The sequence below is a fragment of the Perognathus longimembris genome, chromosome 5 (genome assembly GCF_023159225.1).
Source record: "Perognathus longimembris pacificus isolate PPM17 chromosome 5, ASM2315922v1, whole genome shotgun sequence".
NCBI lineage: Eukaryota > Metazoa > Chordata > Mammalia > Rodentia > Heteromyidae > Perognathus > Perognathus longimembris.
The window spans coordinates 52,025,631-52,045,759 of NC_063165.1; the positions used below are offsets into that span (position 1 = coordinate 52,025,631).

General features: G+C 34.4%; 1 protein-coding gene, 1 long non-coding RNA gene and 1 pseudogene across 13 annotated transcripts in view; 1 reads left to right on the plus strand and 2 right to left on the minus strand.

Moving 5' to 3' along the window:
• The window catches only part of Dlg1 (discs large MAGUK scaffold protein 1), a 191,284-nt gene that overhangs the window by 11,239 nt on the left and 159,916 nt on the right, over positions 1-20,129 (minus strand). For 7 of the 12 annotated variants that reach the window (XM_048346891.1, XM_048346892.1, XM_048346888.1 and 4 more), the window contains 5 exons: positions 14,274-14,373; positions 9,024-9,065; positions 6,731-6,781; positions 5,233-5,334; positions 4,820-4,992 (listed from right to left, as the gene is read on the minus strand). In XM_048346891.1, coding sequence (XP_048202848.1) covers positions 4,820-4,992; positions 5,233-5,334; positions 6,731-6,781; positions 9,024-9,065; positions 14,274-14,373 — 468 coding nt within the window. Of the gene's footprint in view, positions 1-4,819; positions 4,993-5,232; positions 5,335-6,730; positions 6,782-9,023; positions 9,066-13,585; positions 13,620-14,273; positions 14,374-20,129 lie in introns of all 12 variants that reach the window. The other 5 variants (XM_048346896.1, XM_048346887.1, XM_048346897.1 and 2 more) reach the window with 2 other exon arrangements.
• Positions 1,240-19,192, plus strand: LOC125351839. The gene is made up of 3 exons (XR_007211026.1): positions 1,240-1,251; positions 2,702-2,707; positions 18,843-19,192. It is a non-coding gene; the product is annotated as an uncharacterized LOC125351839 (long non-coding RNA).
• On the minus strand, positions 16,296-16,408 carry LOC125352143 (annotated as a pseudogene).

The window sequence follows — 20,129 nt, forward strand, 5'->3', positions numbered from 1 at the left end:
ATCATTCATTTCAGTATTAGAAGATGTACTGTCCAAACAGTCTTTGTCTTTATGGATGTTGGTAATTTTGAAACACTTATTTTATCAGGGTTTGGCTATGAACTGTCAAAGCCAAAAACAAAGGATGTCTGACTTTGCATTTCAGAATTATTTTACAGGTTTCCTCATGTAAATCTCCATATTTCTTACTATGCTCACCAAGTCTTTTATATATTATTTTTAAGTGGCCTTTCTCTGTTCGTTATGTTTCACATATCTGAAGGCTACTAATTTCTTCATTTTTTAAAAAATTAACTGTTGCCTTTAATTTTGTAAGCATTATTTTGTAAGCAATGATTTTCCACCTTATTTCACAAGGTAAATTTTAGAATTAATTATTTATTATTTCCTTGGTATACTATACTATTTCCAATTAAGTCCTTGGCTTTGTTTACTAAAATGCTTATTAATTGACAGTGCTGTGGTTTGAACTCAGCAGCACACTTGTTAGGCACAACTTCTAGCTCTCTTTGCTCTGGTTGTTTTTAGAGACAGGGTCTCACCTCCCCCGCCCCTTACTTCAATCTAGCCTGAACTATTACCCTCTATTTAGATTTCCTATTGTAACTTGGGTTTTCCAAGCTTTTTGCCTGGGCAGCTCTCAAGCCACAGTCCTCCTGACCTCCACCTTGAATAGCTAGGATTACATGTGTGAGCCAATGGTGCCCAGCATGTACATAAGATGCTCAAAATATTTTTCTTTTAATTTTATCTCATAGATCATTTGTGGTGGTTAGCATTTTCCCTAATAAAGCTACCCATTTCATTCCTATCTTTAAGTTAAAGATGTACAAAATAGCCTTTTATTTAATAATATTTAAATGGACATTTCAAGAAAAATCAGGTAAGCAAGTCATTTGTATTTAAGATCTACTTTTCTCTCCTATTCTGTGGCTCATGCATGTAATCCTAGCAACTCAGGAAGCTGAGATCTGAGTCTCATGGTTCAAAGCCTGCCTGGGCAGGAAAGTCTGTGAGACTCTTATCTCCAATTAATCACCCAAAAGCTGGAAGTAGAGCTGTTGCTCAAATGGTAGAGTGCTAGCCTTGAATAAAAAAAAAAATCCCCCAAAATGAAACAATCCAAATCTCAGGAACAGCACCAAGCCTGGCATAAACAAACACATGCAAACACACGCAAACATACACACACGAAGTGATTTCTGTTTAAGACCTACTTTCCTATTTTATTAATGTCTTTCAGATCTTTTTGTTAATTACTTTAAAAGGGATATATACCTGCTACATGGATCCTACCTACACTCCTAGCAACTCAGGAGGCTGAGATCTGAGGATCTTGTTTTGAAGCCAGCCTGGGTAGAAATATATGTGAGAATCTTAACTCCAATAAACTACTGAGAAAAAAAAAAAGCCAAAAGTAGAGCTGTTGTTCAAGTGGTAATGTGTTAGTCTTGAGCAAAAGCTCGGGGATATAGTGTCCAGGCCCTGAGTTCAAGCCCAGATGGACACATGGACACACGGGGACACACACACACACACACTCTCTCTCTCTCTCTCTCTCTCTCTCTCTCTCTCTCTCTCTCTCTCTCTCTCTCTCTCTCCCCACTGGTTCCCTTTCCATTATCATTTGAAATTTCTAGACTTTTGTCAGCCATGGGGCTTGAACTCATGGTCTGGGTGCTGTCCCCGAATTTGTTCACGGGTAGTACTGTACCACTTTGAGCCACAGCACCACTTCCGGTTTTCTGGTGGTTAGAATCTCATGGATTTTCCTGCCCAGACTGGATTTGAACTATGATCCTCAGATCTCAGTCTCCTGAGTAGCTAGGAATACAAGTATAAGCCACCAGTACCTGGCTTGAAAATTCTGGATCTTTATGTAAGTAGAATCATCCAGTATGCATTCCATTGTTTGGCTTCTTTACTCAGAATAATTACATGCAAATTTACCTGCTGTGTATATCATTAACTTATTTCTTTTTTACTTCTTTTCCTGAGCTTCTTTTGCTTAAGGCTAGAGCTCTACCTACTTGAATTACAGTGTCACGTCCAGACTTTTCTGTTATGTGGTACTGAGGAATTGAACCCAGGGTTTCATGCATACAAGCAAGCACTCTACCACTAAGCCACATTCCCAGCCCAGTAGCTTATTTCTTTGATTGTTGAGTCTGTTGCATGGACAGACTACACTTTGTCCATTCACTAAATGAAGGACATGTGGGTTGTTTTTAGTTTTTGCCTGTAACAAATAGCTGATAGGAACATTAAAGAACAAGTCCTTAGAGGGACATATGGTTTCCTTTTTCCTTGTGTAGATAACTAGAAATAGACTGTATATTAAGATTAATGGGAATTTGGTACCTTATTTTAGTTTCGGTTTGCATTTCTTTAATGACTAATAATACTGAACAAATGTCTTCTTTGAAGAAATGTCTATTCACTTCCTTTGCCCTTTTAAAGTCAGGTTGTCTTTGTTATGTTGTATAAGAGTTCTTTTAGATAGGTGGGTGCTGGTGGGTTATTTGTAATCCTAGCTGTGTAGGAGACTGAGATTAGAGGGGTCACAGACTGAGGCCAAAAGAGGCAGAAAAGTTTATAATACTCCTTCCCTTCTCAACCCATTGGTGCATGTGGTGGTGAGCATCTGCCATGCCAAACTATGTGGGAGGCTGATAATGTGAGGATCCTGGTTCAAGGGCAGCTCAGAGTCTGTGAGACTCTGTTTCCATGGAGGGAAGATGTATGTAGTAGCTCAAGTCTGTTATTCCAGCAACTATGGAAATCCTAGAATAGGCAAGTAGTAAGAACCTACCCCCAAAGTAAAAAATAGGGCCAGGGACATGATATCATGTCAATCTAGCAAATGAGAGTCTCTGAATCTCAAACCTTCTACTACCACCATTCCTCCACATAAAAAATACTTTACATATCTTTTAGTATGCCTGGCTTGCTTAACTGACTTGCTGACCACTTGAGTCATGCTTCTGGCCCTGTTTTTTGCTGGATATTAGAGATGGAGTCTAGTGAACTTTTGCTGGCCTGAAACTGCACTGCCCATTTTCAGTCTCCTAAATAGCTAATTACAGACAGAAGCCATTGGTAGATGGCTTATGGAACTCCTATTTTCTTTGGAACATGATATATTATCATTTGAATTTTCTGTGAAAAAGCATAATCACTATCATTGGAGTATAATATTTAATTGTTCCTACTGCATTGTCTAGGCCTCCATATCTTTTATTATTTGCCTTCACTTTGTGCTGACATTTATATATTAAAGGCATCTCTACTTTTTTATACTCTTCTCTCCTGGGGTGCCTCTATGTTTTAGATGTCTTATCTTCAAAGGATTCCTATTTTGTTAACTTTGGGTGCTCTTTCTCCTTACAGTAATGATTTCAGGTTAATCTCAGGTATACACTTCTCTCTTCTGGGCATTTACTCTAAGACTGCTTTTGCTATCTGTAAGATTTACACAAGAAATGTCTTACTAGCATCTGGTATTTACTTTTCTATTACCAGTAATTTGAAGTTGAATATTATCTTTGTAGTTAAGCTGAAGGCATGGTTTGTAAATCTTTTTAAAAAATTTATTTTTTTTGTTTATGTGGTACCAAGGAATTGAACCCAAGGCCTGCCTCATGGATACTAGGCAAGTACTCTACCATTAAGCCACATTCCTAGCCAAGTTTGTAAATCTTAAAAGAAAATTCAAAGGAAAGAAACATTCAAGAAAAGTTAAAGGTCTCCAATTTGTCTCTCCTTCCAAAGGAAAACTACTAGATAGTGAATATATATATATATATATATATATATATTTTTTTTTTCGTTGTTGTTGTTGTTGGTCGTGGGGCTTGAACTCTGGGCCTGGGTGCTTTCCTAGAGCCTTTCAGTTCAAGGTTATTGCTCTACCACTTGAGCCACAGAGCCACTTCTGGTTTTCTGGTGGTTAACCGGAGCTAAAGAGTCTTATGGATTTTCTTGCCCAGGCTGGCTTTGAACTGCGATCCTCAGATTTCAGCCTCCTAAGTACCTAGGATTACAGTCATGAGCCACTGGTGCCTGGCTCCATGTAAATTTTTGTAGCATAAGTGTAAGTATATGTGTATTATTTAAAAAAAAATTGGTGCTGGTACACTTAACCTCAGGGTTGGCTTGCTTGCTTGCTCAGCTAGTGCTCTACCACTTGAGCCATGCCTCTAATTCTGGATTTTGGCTGGCTATTTAGAGCCAAGTGCCTCTCAGATTTACCTGTGCAGACTAGCTCAAAATCTTGATCTTTAGATGGCAGATCCTATAGCTGTGACTACAGGTTCGAGTCACTGGTGTCTAGCTTCATTCTGTTTTTAATGTTTACTGAAACACACAGGCTGTCTTCTGTTTTCAAAAGCTTATATAATGCTAGGTGCTATGGCTAACTACTCAGGAGGCTTAGATTTTAGGATTGAGATTCAAAGCTAACTTGGGCAGAGAAGTCAGTGAGACTTGTATCTTCAATTCATTACAAAAAAGCTGGAAATGGCTCAAGTGGTAGAATACAAGCCTCGAGTATAAAAGCCAAGTAAGACAAAAGGCTCTGAGTTCAATCCCCAGTACCGAAACAACAAAAAGCTTATGTAAATATAATCTTAATGCACTTGCATTAACAACTTGCTTCATCCATGCTCTGTGTTAGATGAGTGTCTCCCAAAGGTGCACATATAAGACCTTGGTCACCAGAGTAGCAGTACCAGAAGGTGTCTTATGTCCTGCTAAGCTTTCACACTGCTTAAAGGCATACTGATTAGAAACTATGCTCTGGGATTACCCTGCTGCTTACCTTTTCTGCTACTTCCCGCACAGACTGAACACTTGTTCCATACAGATGGTTGTTATACTGGCCAGCTTCAATGAATTTATGTTCCTGGATATCTTTTTCCATCTGTTCTCTTGAAGTTACAAAATGATAATCTCTTCCATCTACTTCATAATCTCGTTTTGGTCTAGTTGTATCTTTAACAAAATAATTTGGGGAAGTATTTAATATTTAAAAAATACAACAAATCCATTTACTATTAAATCATTGTTTTGTAAAGTTCAAAACAACAGATTATTAATTTAAATCTAAGAAAAAGAAAACAGTATCAAAGAATAATTGATAAAATAACTACATGAGCCATCAAAAGTGAGTATATTTACTTTCATTACATACAGTGACAGGAAATATTAAGAAGTTTTATTTGGGTTACTCACGAGGAACACAGGATCCAAATTTGTCAGGGAATTCTGAAATCAGATCATCATTTATTCTGTCTTTCATGGGTCCCAATATGATAACTGGTCGAGTATAATTAACTATAAAGATAAACTACATGTTACAAGGAATATTCAACAAATATTAATGTATTTTATTTCACCAGAGAACAACAATTACCCTGAACAATTATGAAGAATTTCTTTTCTCTATACCACTTTACTATTAATAAAGATGTCTATCAACCAAAACTAAGTAACTTGGTAGTTTATAAACCTTTATACTAAAATCCTCAATTTGACTCATTCTCTTGCTAGAAGTTAACCAAGTTAAATTTAGCATCTTAGTAACTGTTTGTACATATTCCTAAAATAATATTACAAATGAAAAAAAATAAGGTATGGTGCTTTAATGATGGTTTCTAAAGCAGCAATTGTAAAGAACAAAGAAGGACAAAAAAGAAGACCAGTATAGGAAGTGATGCAATCAAAGTAACAAGACAGAAAGATGATTTAACAGAGTCTATACAGTGGGCTGTAAAGAGTCATTTTGGAAGAAGAGCAATTGGTGAGAATCAGAACTAAGACTTGATAAGGAGGGACAGAAATAGATTAAGTAAAACCTTTTTGGATGAGGAGGCTAACATACTTAGAGAGAAAGGTCAGAGATGCTTCTAAGACTTTTAAAAAGAGTTTATTGGGGGCTGAGGATATGGCCTAGTGGAAAAGTGCTCGCCTCGTATACATGAAGCCCTGGGTTCGATTCCTCAGCACCACATATATAGAAAATGGCCAGAAGTGGCGCTGTGGCTGTGGCTCAAGTGGTAGAATGCTAGCCTTGAGCAAAAAGAAGCCAGGGACAGTGCTCAGGCCCTGAGTCCATGCCCCAGCACTGGCAACAAAAACAGAACAAATAAAAAAAAATAAAGAGTTTATTGGAAAGGCAGTAATGCTATTATAAACACTGGAAAAAGTTACTTAGGAAATTATTTGTTTGGCTAGTCATGGGCTTGAACTCAGAGCCTGGGCACTTGTCCCTGAGCTTTTTTGCTTGAGATTAGCACTCTACCACTTTGAGCCACATTGACACTTCTGGTTTTCTGGTGGTTTACTGGAGGTAAGTGTTTCATGGACTTTCCTGCCCAGACTAGCATCAAACTGTGATCCTCAGATCTTAGCCTCCTGAGTAGCTAGGATTACAAGTGTGAATCACTGGTGCCAGGTAGAAAATATATTTCTTTTTTTTTTTTTTGGCCAGTCCTGGGCCTTGGACTCCTGGCCTGAGCACTGTCCCTGGCTTCTTCCCGCTCAAGGCTAGCACTCCGCCACTTGAGCCACAGTGCCGTTTCTGGCCATTTTCTGTATATGTGGTGCTGGGGAATCGAACCTAGGGCCTCGTGTATCCGAGGCAGGCACTCTTGCCACTAGGCTATATCCCCAGCCCCAGAAAATATATTTCTTAAAATAAGATGTTAAAAGAACAAAAGCCTTCACAAACCTTCTTGTTGATTCACTGGTTCATAAGATAAGACATATTCTTCTTGACCACCTATTAGAAAATTAAAGTGTGGGTAAGAAAATTTGTAATAGTGTAAATAATGTATTTATAATTCTTCACATTTTTATTCATTAATTTAGAAAGGCACTGAAACTTTTAAAGAATATTTTTAAGTAGAGTTGTACATATATGTATATTAAGCAGTTTGCTATTAAAAACATGCTACAGCTGGACATGGTGGAAAATCAATTGTAATAACAGCATGTGGCAGGCTGAGGAAGAAGGACCATGAAGATGAGGTCATGTTTTTAGTCCCACTAAGTATTTTTATTTAAAAATAACTGTCTTTAATACAGATGGCAAAACTACAGTCTATTTCATGGATGAAAAAATTAACTGATTATTCTAAATAATGTCTTTAAAGTTAAAAAAAAGCTTTTTATAAAATTAAATCCTTTCTTTCCAACAAAGTAAGTAACAGTGATAGTAAAAAGAGGTTTTGATTTGATCTTAAGGGCAATTTAGAGGTTAAAGCTTCTCTAGTTTAAAGGGCTGGAGCTGAGGAAATATTTTCAATAAAAAGCACACAAATTACATCTGAACGTAATGAACTAATCATTAAAATATCTAAGAGCTCTTATATACATATAGGAAATAAACTAGAATTCGAGTAGTTCAATACAAACAATCAAAATTGGACAATATGGAAGATTTTCTTTTATCAGGATTCAATAATAATCTTTTGTCACTGGTAGTATGCAGCTTCAGACCTTTAAAATTTATAAACTGGCATACATATTATTCCCTTCTTTAAAACATATCCCTTTGTTTTCAAGTTCATTATCATAGTATATAAGACAGATACTTTACAAGCTGCCTTCTAAAAGTGATAGATGTCAAATATGGTTTACATACTAACAAAAACATGCAATTTGAATATTCCACACCTTAACAATTCATGCAAATGGTAAGAAAGACAGTATATACTTTCATTACCTCATTTTAAGGCACTCAACAACACTGAAGTAAGGTCTGGCTATAAGTTAATAATACAATCAATCACTTTTCCAAATAATCCTTAAGTAGACACTATAGCCAACCAAACGAATGAGGATTAAAAGTATATATTGTCAACATGAAAAAATATTAGGGACTGATATTCACAGGATTGACCTTTTGAGCAGCCATACTCATCTGTAATCAAGATTACTTTCATATTAGACAGCAGTAAAAAAAGTCAGAAAAGCAGTTTTAATTTTTACAATGCTACAACTCATATTGATCATATACTCTCCCCTCCTCCCACATTCCAATCTGTTTAAAAACTTCATATGCTTGCATAGTTCAACACCAAGACTATAATACAAAACACTAAGAGATAAAACAGTATTACTTTTCAAGCAATGGTTATTTCCTTTCTCATTTCTTTTTTTTTTAAATAATTTTATAATTTTTTTATTTTTGCCAGTCCTAGGGCTTGAACTCAGGGCCTGAGCACTGTCCCTGGCTTCTTTCTGCTCAAGGATAGTATTCTACCTCTTGAGCCACAGCACCACTTCTGGCTTTTTCTACATATGTGGTGCTGAGGAATCGAACCCAGGGCTTAATGTATGGGAGGCAAGCACTCTTGCCACTAGGCCATATTCCCAGCTCTCTCATTTCTTATGTTTACTAACAAATAGTGATAAATGATTTACACCAGAACTGGTAACAGAATAAGAAAGGAAACAAAGCTAATTTAGCATTACTTAAGAGTATGATTTCAGTATCTATGTTAAAAATAAATTATTAAACAAAATGTGAAAACACAAATTTACTCTCCATTTTACGAGATACTTACTTTTGAAAAATAAATGATATACATATGTACTACGTAACAAATACCAGTTTTTAAAATGGCTTTTAGTATTTTATTAACTTTGGAAATTAACCTCTGTAACAAGCTGAACAACCTTTACCTAAAATGTGTGGAACCAGAGGTTTATCAGTTTTTTTGCAACGGAAATGTTTGCTTAGACTTTACTGATTAAGTACTGAGTACCCCCAAAGCTGAAAATTTAAAATCGGTAATGTCCCCAAACCTAAAAATTTTTGAGTATCATGTTTATACTAACAATATTGTAATTTTGGATTAAAGATAATCTGTATTAAGTCTTTGAGTACAAAATTTTACTTGGCTCTCTTGTAATTTTAAAATAATAATTGATTTTCAGTTTTCAGAGCATATTACTAAGGAAAAAACTATCAAATGGATATGTGTTACTTCATATTACAAAAAAATTAAAACACTTACGGTAACTGCTTTCACTATCGCTGGCATTAGACGTTACATGCTCTGTAAATGCAGGGCAATGAAATAAAATAAAACAGTGTTGTGAGTTTAAAAGGCTGGTAAATGCAAAAATAAAACCAAATAAAATACCAAAATAAAACAAGTTGTCATTATAAATGTTGATATAAACCACATATAACATGATTTTTTAAAAAAGGATTTTAACTTTCTATGAAAGTTTAATTTTCCAAATAAGTAAATACGAATTAGCAAGGGAAAATACCTGCAAATAATGCCTTATTTCTATATAGTTCACAAACAAATTACGTAGTATAAATAACCAGTAGAATATGTAGATGGCAGAATAACTCTAAATTAGTTTAAATTGTAGACATAAAACCCAAAATGATAAAATAACATTTACACCATTTAATTTAGCTTAAGAAACAGTAACTACTAGCAAAGGAGAAGAGTTATAATTGAACAAATAGTGCTCATTTTAATAAAGAGATGCCTTTATAATTTAAATGTATGACTGACAAAAATAAAGTATCTTATTTTTAGTCTAGCTTCCCACTTGTTTCTGAAGAGATTTTTTTTTAAATTAAATTTTACTGACAAGGTGATGTATCAGAGGGGATACAGTCACGTAATAAGGTAGTGAGTACATTGTCTTGTTACACCATCCCTCATTTTTCTTTCCCTTCCCTAGTTCAGATAAGCATATATACAATATCCAGTATACCAAAATCACATACAGTGACCACAGGGGGTATGCCAAAGGAAACTCATCTACGACATTAAACGTAACGACAACAATAAAACCCTCCTGTTTCCATCTCTTGGAGTTTATTTTGCTTAGCCTTATCTTATATAACCATATGTACATGGCTATTGAGCTATTGTGGTCCTCTGATAATGTCTATCCTAGGCCTTTTTATGTTTATTTAGTAATTCTTTGGTTTTGGAGACTTACTGTAAAGTTGTTCATCAAAACATGTGGAAATACCATTTGAAAAGAAAAGAAAATCCCTGTTTCTGGTATCATACAAAACACTGCAGATATCACAACTAGATTACTCAAAAAGATTCAAATGAAAGGGAATTCAAGAAGTTTGGACTGGGGGCTGGGGATATGGCCTAGTGGCAAGAGTGCTTGCCTCGTATACATGAGGCCCTGGGTTCAATTCCCCAGCACCACATATACAGAAAATGGCCAGAAGTGGCGCTGTGGCTCAAGTGGCAGAGTGCTAGCCTTGAGCAAAAAGAAGCCAGGGACAGCGCTCAAGCCCCGAGTCCAAGCCCAGGACTGGCAAAAAAAAAAAAAAAAGTTTGGACTGTACTTCTAAATAGATTCATATTTCTTAGGAACTCAATTTTGATAAAACTGGGTGATTGCTTTGTAAACACAAAAAAATTAATCGAAACAATACATTTAGTCAAAAATTGCCTGGCCTTTCTTCAAGTGACCCCACTTTGTAACTTGATTGTTAAGTAAATAAAAGGCACGTATATAATCTCTTAATAAATAGCTTCCTTGCATAGAAAAACTAATAAACTTTATAAAAACTAAAAACAAATTGAAAAAGAAAAATTTAAATTTCTAATATGTTAGGAAAAAGTATTTTACAGAAGGGTGAAGCTTCAAGCTACATATCTGCTGTATAATAATACCCACTACACGTATAATCAACTAGCATAACTGAAAACAGAGATTTAAAAAAAAAGTTCATGAACTGTGACCACAATGAAAATAAGTTAGAGTAAGTTATTCTAACCTGCTAAGGAAAGATATAATTTTTTTTCAACCATAGTTATATACATTCTAAATAAAGCAGGGACTTAAGTAAAATTAAAATATGACAAGTACATATAAAATTATACATATTATACAGTAATAGTCTATTAAATTGATAACTTATGATTTACTTATTTATTACTTAGACATTTTCGTTTTAAATTATTTTTCACAAACATAAAAAATTGTATAGCTTCATTTATATAGCTCATCCTTCCTTTCTGACAAAATCTATGTAGTCAACACAGGCCTTGAACTAACAATCCTCCTATCTCAGCCTCCCAAGTGCTGAGATTAGGAGTATATATACCATACCCAGTTTTTTAAAAAATAGTTTTTGTCTGTTTTATTTCCTTAAACTTTATCTCAGTGGAAGAAATGTCATACACACAAAACAAAAAATACCTCTTAAATTTATATTAGGATTGGTATTAAGCTCTGCAACCTCTAATATGTAAAAGAAAGAAAAATTAGTTATTGTAATGGAGTACAGGGAGAGAGTAAGTGGGAGTACATAAGAAACAAAATTGGTTAATGTTGAGCTGATAATTACAGAAGTGGGGAGGGTGTGTGAGTACCTGTGCCATTTATTTTTACTATCCTACTATTAAGTACATCTGACGGAAGTTATAGAATTAAAAGTTACCATTATCTTTTTTCTTTTGTTTCACATACTCATTTTAAACTTTTCAGATTGCCAAGTGCCACACAACACAGTCAAATTTTCCAAGTTTCTCCCACACATCCTTTTTTTTAGGTCTTCTGCAATAAAATCTTACTACTGCCAGGTGACACACATTTGTAATCTTAGCTACTCAGGAGGTAGAGAGCTGAGAAGCTAGTCCTAGCAGGAAAGTCTGTGAGACTCTTATTTCCAATTAATACCAAAAAGCTGGACGTGGAGCTGTGGTAGAGGCCTTTGGTTTTTTGGTAGTTAACTCAAGTCTCACAAACTTTCCTGCCTAGGTTGGCTGTGAACTGTGATGCTCAGATCTCAATCTCTTGAATAGCTTAGATTACAATAATGAGCCATGAGCACTCCCATGTATTTTAAACCATCTCTAACCTCTAATATCTTATATCTAACACAAAATGAATGCTATGTAGAAAGCTGTTGTATTGTACTGTTCAGGAAGTAATAACAAGGACAGTAATAACAAGTACAGGCATAACTACTGGAAGCCATGAAAGAAGCAACAGATACTTATTTAGCATGGATTCAGTGTAGTGTCTGGTGTGTGTGGTGAATGTTGTAATTCTTGCAGAAATTTTGTAAATATTTGTCTGAATTCACAGATGTGGAGCCCATGGATATGGAAGGCCAACTGGACTACCACTGCTGTGACTCAGTATTTCCTTTCTTTCCTAGGTATCTATCCCTCACCCAAAAGTATGTGTGTGTATGCTTACTGGAAGGCATGATACAAAATAGCACCAAACATGCTGTTTGCATATCTGAGATACACCTATGTCTTACTTTTACTCTTCATTTATATTGTGGAATTTTGTCCATGTTATTTTTAATATAACAAGGAATAACTGCCATCCATTTTAACAGTATTAATATGGGAACCAATTGTGTCACTTAGCTACTTTTTCTTAGTTTTCCATAGTCTCTCTGCTGCCTTGATGATGATAAAAAAAACTAAGCCCGTTTGCTGATCCATAACAATCTCTAAAATATAAATTTCAAAATAATTTCCATCAGAAATCTTTGGAAATATTTTCCAGTTCTGAAGGTTTTCATTGGTAATTTTTCCAAAACACAAAACATTAAAAAAAAAAAAGATGTCACTATGATAGGAAAATTTAAAAGGCACATGCAAAAATAAAGTCTGTTAAGAGAAGTAATTATGCATTATATCTACTGTCCCTGTCCTAATATAAACCTAAATCATTATGATGGACATAAAAGTAAAATACCATTGATAAAAAATGTCAATGGGAAGAAACATTTAGGGAAAAAAACTAGCCTAAAAGATTATTACTATGGGTCATTATCACCTGAAATTACTTGGAAATATTTGTTAATTATTCAGTTAAGCAACTGGGAAATATTCAAATTCTAAAGAAGCTCAAGGACAGTGCAGTGCCCAGGCTCTGAGTTCAAGCCTCAGGCCTGGAACAACAACAAAAAAGACTCGTGGGTCATTTATTCATTCTAATATTTATTAGAGTCTTTCTACATGTCAGGTCTGTCCAATCTTTATAAAGATTATGTACTAGTAGAAAGAACACAACAACAGACTGAAAACAGACAGCATTCTGGCTGAAGAAAAACCCAAAGTATATATACATTTGCAAAAGTTTTAAAGAATCTTCTTAAAAAAGAGATACCAGGCTGGGTACTGGTGGCTCACACCTGTAATCCTAGCTACTCAAGAGGCAGAGATCTGAGGACTGTGGTTCAAAGGCAGCAGGGCAGGGAAGTCTGCGAGACTTAATTTGAAAGAATTTTACCTTCTCTTTACTAAATAAACAAAAAAAACCCCAAAACAAAATATTTAAAATGCCTCTGTATTAAAAAAAACTTAGCAAAAGAAATTTGACATAAAAATTGTAAAAGAAATTATCAAGTAACGTGAAAAATCTAGAGCACTCCCACAAAAGTATTACAGAAATAAAAATCCCAAGCATGTTATAAACATGAAAAGTCTAAAAGCAATCTGTATCACACACCTCCTTATGCCAGAAGGGCACTACCATGAATCTCAAAATGTATATGAATAAGGTAGGTCTGTGGATGGAGGTTAAAAAATAACTTGGGAGTATTTTGATCACTTACTCAGGCCTTTTGATCCCATGTCGTCAGGGATCTCCTGTAGAGAGTAGTCCCCAGAGAGCAAGCAATAAAAAGATAATCAAAGAAAATAGTTGTCAGTAATGCATAAAATTGGTGCTACAGTAAGAGACAGTTCCAAGACCATTACAGGTACACATATCATACAGAATATTTTTGTAGATTTCGGAAAGTTTGGAATGAGCTATCAGCTAAATGTAACTTACAAAAAGAACAAAAATTCTAGCTTAGTTGTTGATTAGGATGGAGAGGTAAAATTTTAGGCCATTTCCTGATATTTTTAAAGTAATATTTATATAAGAAATAGGATAAACATGGAATATTTCCAAATCATCTATCAAAAGATTTAAAGTACTATACCTAGAAATTAGGTATCCAGTTTTTTCTATGAATGTTAATTTTTTTAATAAGAACGCTTAATTAAAATATAATTCTATTTGCTTAAAATATGCTTAAGTTATTAACAGGTAACTTAATACATTATTTACTTCAAGAAAGAAAAGGTACAAGAAAAAGCAAAGACTAGCACACATATTAATTTATGTCTGTTTTCTCTGTTTAAAACCAGTAACCTGTTGCAGCTCTTGAAACTGTCTCCATGGTAACAACCAACTGCAGGGCAGTAGGTGCCTCTATCTTTATTTTCAGTTGACCATTGGATCCACATACTTACGGTCAGCATCACTTGTTTCCTGCTCACTCTGGTCCTTGTTCTTGTAGAAGGGGAATTTTCGGGAAAAGAGGTTCTTTTTACGCTTGTCATTGAATGACTGCTGAAGAAGAGAAGGAGGGGCAAAACAAAGGGATGTCTACTGTCTGTGTGTACAAAGGCCCAGGCTAGCAGCTCTGTGGAAGCTGACTCCTGTGACCACAGTGTGCAGTTTATAGGAATTTCAGTTTAATCATACAGAAAGTGAATTTCTAATTATGTGTATAGTCCTCTTAACATTTTGCAATGAAAATATTTACAAATTTTAAAAGCATAATCCAGATATATATTAGAATAAGAAATAAATGCTACTTGACAAAAAGAGTAAATCAGGCTACCATTGCAGTATAAACTAAGTATTTGTTTATATGTATATATATTTCTTTTCTAGAAAATTTTCCAAGTACCAGGTATGATACAGCAAAAGTTACTCTTGATGATACTTTGTCGCTCAAGTATTTTTCATGCATTAGATAGTAATCTTCATTTTATTTTAGCATAACTACTGTTTTTCCTTTATTCCTTTATTTATGACTACAATGAACTAGCAGAAAAGCACTATTAAAAAACACCAAAATAGTTATGATAAAGTTTCTATTATTGAAAATAATATTTTTGGAATAAGAAAAAAGATAAGTGTTTTTGGCATGAGAAAAATGGAAAGAGAAACAATAGTTTCATCAGGCTTTGTACACAAACTCCAGCAAAAGATCAATGCTATTTTAGTTAAAAAAGAGTTGTAAGTCTTTTGGTCAACTTGAATACTATTACAATTAATTTACTTGTTTTAAAGCTGCATTGTATTTACGTACTTTAAAGCAAAACAGAACTATATCCACTCCTTTGGCACCATATCCCAAATAGAGAATAAAGCTACTAGAAATTAATATTCTAATAGTTTATACTTAGTTACTACAAGGGAACCAAGCAGCTGATTTGATGTCCTCCACCACATACATGCGAGGAAATTTTCTTCCCCTCTGAAGTGTGCAATCACTATTTAAGTCCATGAAGCACAAAGAAGGATAAGGCTACTAAAGAGGAACAGTTTTAGTAATTTCTCTGTTACAGGCTTTCCTGTCTACCTACAAGGGGCACTGAAAGCGATTACTTTTATTTTTTGGGGGGTGGGGTAGGGAGGGAAACAAGAAAATTGTGTGTGTGTGTGTGTGTGTAGTGCTGGGGCAAATTCAAGCCTTGCACATGTTAGGCAAGGATAAAAATTTTGTCGTAATTTTTTGAATTTATCCATGTCTTAAGATGTTCTAACAGACTATCCTTTATCTGTACTTTTGCTTTCTGGGGTTTCAGTTACATTGAGGGTTAACTATGGTTGAAAATATTAAAACATTCCAGGTTGTCATTGGTCAATATGCATTGTACTCATAAATTGACATCTTGAACTGAAATCCCTTTGTACAACTAAAACTTCCAGAAACAATTCCTAATTTTTAATTGTACACTGTCATTGTTAAATATGATGAAATCTGTTGTCCAGCCGACCCAGTATGTGGAACATCCTTTCTATCTACTGTATTCACCCAGTATACCCTATCCACTTGTTAGTGATTTAATAGCTATCAGGATTACTAGACAGAACGTTTTGGCATCAATGTGACTGTGTTCAAGTAATCCTTATTTTACTGCCCCTCCATTTATTAGAGAATACATTATCAGTTTTTGTAATCAAACCCATATAGGTAAGACCTTATATATTACATATACAATGCATTTACTCCTGTACAAATGGGAAAAACCTTAAGATTTCTAGATCAATATGGCTATTAATTTCTGTACAATGCCAACTCAACTCTTGGTAAACTGGGATACTGTTTCCAAAGTTGCCAGCAGAGTTAAAGTTTTCAAAAATTCAAATTATATATGTGTGTGTATATATATTTATATAAAAGACCAATAACAGCAGTATATTATGCATCAATAGCAGCAACAGCTTTTCCAGGTTCTATAGTCATCTGAACAAAATTTTAAAATATGGCACACTTCAAAAATTTGTATGTCATTCTTGTGCAGGGGCCATGCTAATCTTCTCTGTGTTGTTCCAGTTTTAGTTTTAATAGTGGCCCAAAGCAGAAAAGTACCAATGCCTGCAGTATTACTACAGGATATTGTTATAATTATTCTATTTTATCATGTTATTATTAATCTGTAATTGTGTCTATCATAAATTGCACTTTATTACAAGTTATGTATCTACAGGAAAAAGTAAATGTATGGTTTGGTAATATCCATGGTTTTAGGCATCAATTGGAGGTCTTGAAATTCATTTCCCAGAGGTAAGGGGAACAATACTGTGTGTATATTAATTTTGTTATATATGAGATGAGATCAGGCATCATTTTTGGTATGTTCTTTTTTTTAAGCATTTGATGCTAGTGATTAAATTGCTTACGTAGATTAAAGTGACTTTTAGCTCCAATTCTGTGACTCAAGAGGATCTATTTTGAGAAGGTTAATTATAAAACAAGGTTAAAACTTTCATTTTTACCTTTTCATATCAACAATTCAGGAGTAATATGCTCTTCATTCATTAGTCAAATAGACTGTCTTGATTTCAATGTTAAATTTCAAAGGCTTTAAGAAACTAGATAAAAGGGAGTTCTAAGCAGAAGTTAAAATTTCTATGAGAAAAAGAAGTATTGTGGAGAAATGAGGGCTTATAATTACTTTAAAATGTCAAGTAGCATTATTTGGCTGAATCCAAATTTTAGAACAAAGAAAATTTAAGACTGAGTAAAGAAACAATTATGAAAATTTAGGAATGTTCTCAATCTTTTTGTTCCTAACAATCACCAGTTTAAAGTTTAGTAGTAATTTTTGTATCTGATAAAATGGACATTTGAAATGAAAATTTACTCTTGTTACTGCATATAAAGTGGTCAGAGTCAGTTTCACAGCATACAACCAAAAGAAACATGAAGTTTAAAATGTTCTGATTCTTGGTATTTTTGCAGTTAGCCCAAATGAGATATCTTAAAGATATCATAGCAGAGGACAGTAAGAAATGCTTGTTAGTTATGAAATTAATTGTACTACATTTAACATTCTCTAGGTGAAGAATTTATTAAAACTGCAAATAAAAGTAGAATAAGCAGACAAGACAAAAATGTGTAGGGGAAACATAAAACTGAAGAGACATGCTTCCTCCAGTTTTTCTCATATACATTAAAAATATTATGATTACTTAATTTTCATTAGTGCCATATTGTGAGAGCTCAATAGAGATAAAAATACTAAATTCATAAAACAATGTATTAAATGTCTAAATATATGATTTTTTATATGAAGCCTTTCAAAATAGATGAATGTTAAGATGTTAATGAGAAACTGAAATGTTGTAAGTCTATAGTGAAAAAAGTGTACAAATCACCATGTAAGCAAAGGGAAAGGAGGAACAGGAAATGGTGCTATAGAAAGAAAGGCAGTTCTGTATCAATGGCAAGCGTATTTTTACCCCACTTGGTACCATGCATACTTTTGGTGCTGTGTTAGAACACAGTGATTGTATATAAAGTTGGTTATAGTCAACAAACAAAACTAAGATTTAAACATATCATTAATTCAGTTAACTTGATATAGCATGAAAGATAAGTTACAACATGCAACCTCTTGATGGCTTATTATACACTAAATTATTTTAAAAGATACACAGAAAAGGACTTCAAAGACTCAAAAACTTTACTGTAGTTTTTTCAAAACCTGCGCACTTATAGGAATTTTCCTTCCAATACAAATTTCTACAATAAATATTGCTTCAGATCATACTATGTACTTTTCTTTCTTATTTATTTATTTATTTTTGCCAGTCCTGGGCCTTGGACTCAGGGCCTGAGTACTGTCCCTGGCTTCTTTTTGCTCAAGGCTAGCACTCTGCCGCTTGAGCCACAGCATCACTTCTGGCCATTTTCTATATATGTGGTGCTGGGGAATTGAAGGCCTTATGTATACGAGGGCAAGCAGTCTTGCCACTAGGCCATGTTCCCAACCCCTCTTTTTTTGACGCTGGCATTAGGACTTGAATTCAGGCCTGGGTGCTGTCTCTTAATTTTTTCACTCAAGATTGGTGCTCTAACACTTGAGCCACAGCTCCTCTTCCTGGTGGTTAATTACAGATGTTCAGGCTCATGAACTTTTCTGTTTGGGCTGGCTTTAAACTGAGATTCCAGATCTCAGCCTCCTGAGTAGATAGGATTACAGGAGCCATTGTGCCTGGCTTACTTTTGCATTTTAAAACTTGTAAAATATTTGGACATTACTATACAATTTAATGATATTTAATTTTTGGATTAGAAACAGTATTTTCTTTAAAAATTTAAAGCTTTAGGTTTTAGTTCTTAGTAGCCCCAGCGATGTTCAGACAAAAATTGTTTGCTGAGTTAATTTTCGTGATTCAAAATTTATGATTATTATTCTATATTTGTGACCAAAACATTTACAAAGTTTTTGCTTTAGATTTAAAAAACCACAAGACATAAACAATGCTAGGAAAAATATTTCAATATAACATGTGCTCAGTTCTTTCAGAGAATATCCTAGCAGTGAGTTCAAGGTAATTAGCAATTATATATATAGTACAACTGAAGTCTGTGCTTTTCTTGTCTACTGACAACCTAAAGTTTCACATTTAAGCTGAATAAAAAATAAATACACATCTAAAAAATATAAAAAATTTTGTTACATTTTGACCATCTACAGAATTACTTTGACTATCAGTTTCCTTACTCTTTCCAAATAAAGCTCTCTGTTCATCCCAACATTTAAAATATTGATTCTATAAGAAATCATTTCTGGAATGAAGAGTGCACAAAATAAGGAAATCTTCATGAGTTAATCTGTAATCAACTGTAAGCTTAAGACTGTGACTTAGTATAACTTAGTATATATATGTGTATATACATTTTATTTTATTTTTTGGTGGTAGTTGGGTACTCAGGGCCTTATATTTGCTACAGGGACTCTTACAAGTCCAGCCTCAATTTTTTTGCTTGCTTTTTGAGATAAGATCTCACTTCTTGCTCAGTTATATACCTGGGTGTTATCCACTTACATCAGACTTTCTTTTAGCTAGGAAGCTGTGCTTCCATGAGAAACTTTCATTGAGAAGGAGTCTCATGAACTTTCTTCTGTTCAGACTGGCTTAAAAACCACAATCCTAACCATCAGCCTTCCAAGTAGCTACGACGAAAGGTATGAGCCATTGATGCTCAGCTGAGTTAATATTTTGATGGGGCCCATCATACAGAATCATTGTCATCATCTTATTATTATTGTATAAGTACTGGGGTTTAAACTCAGCCTAGTGCTTGCTAGGCAGGCAGATTACCACTTGAATCATGTTCCCAGACCTTTCTTCTTTAGCTTATTTGAAGAGTTTCACTTTTTTTTTTTTTTTTTTGGTCGAGGCTAGCTAGAAGTGTGATTCTTTTCTTTATGCCTCCTGCATGGATGAAATCACAGGCATGTACTACCACACTTAGCTTATTGATTGATAAAAGTGTCTTGCCAACTTTTTGTCCCAATGATCTTGAACTATTTATGACCTTTTGATCTCTGGCTCCTAGGATTATAGGTATAAGCCAACATGCTTGACTAGAATAATCACTATTATACTAGGTTTCTCCATTTATATTAGTCTATTAGTCAGACAATCCCCCATCCCCCTCCCTCTGCCCTGTTACACTTTTTATTTGAGACATATTCTGGGTTGTAGATCAGGCTGGCCTGAACTCGTCATCCTCCCACCTCTGCTTCTTGAGTGCTAGGATTAAAGACATGTACTGCCACCTCTGGCTACAAGTTCTC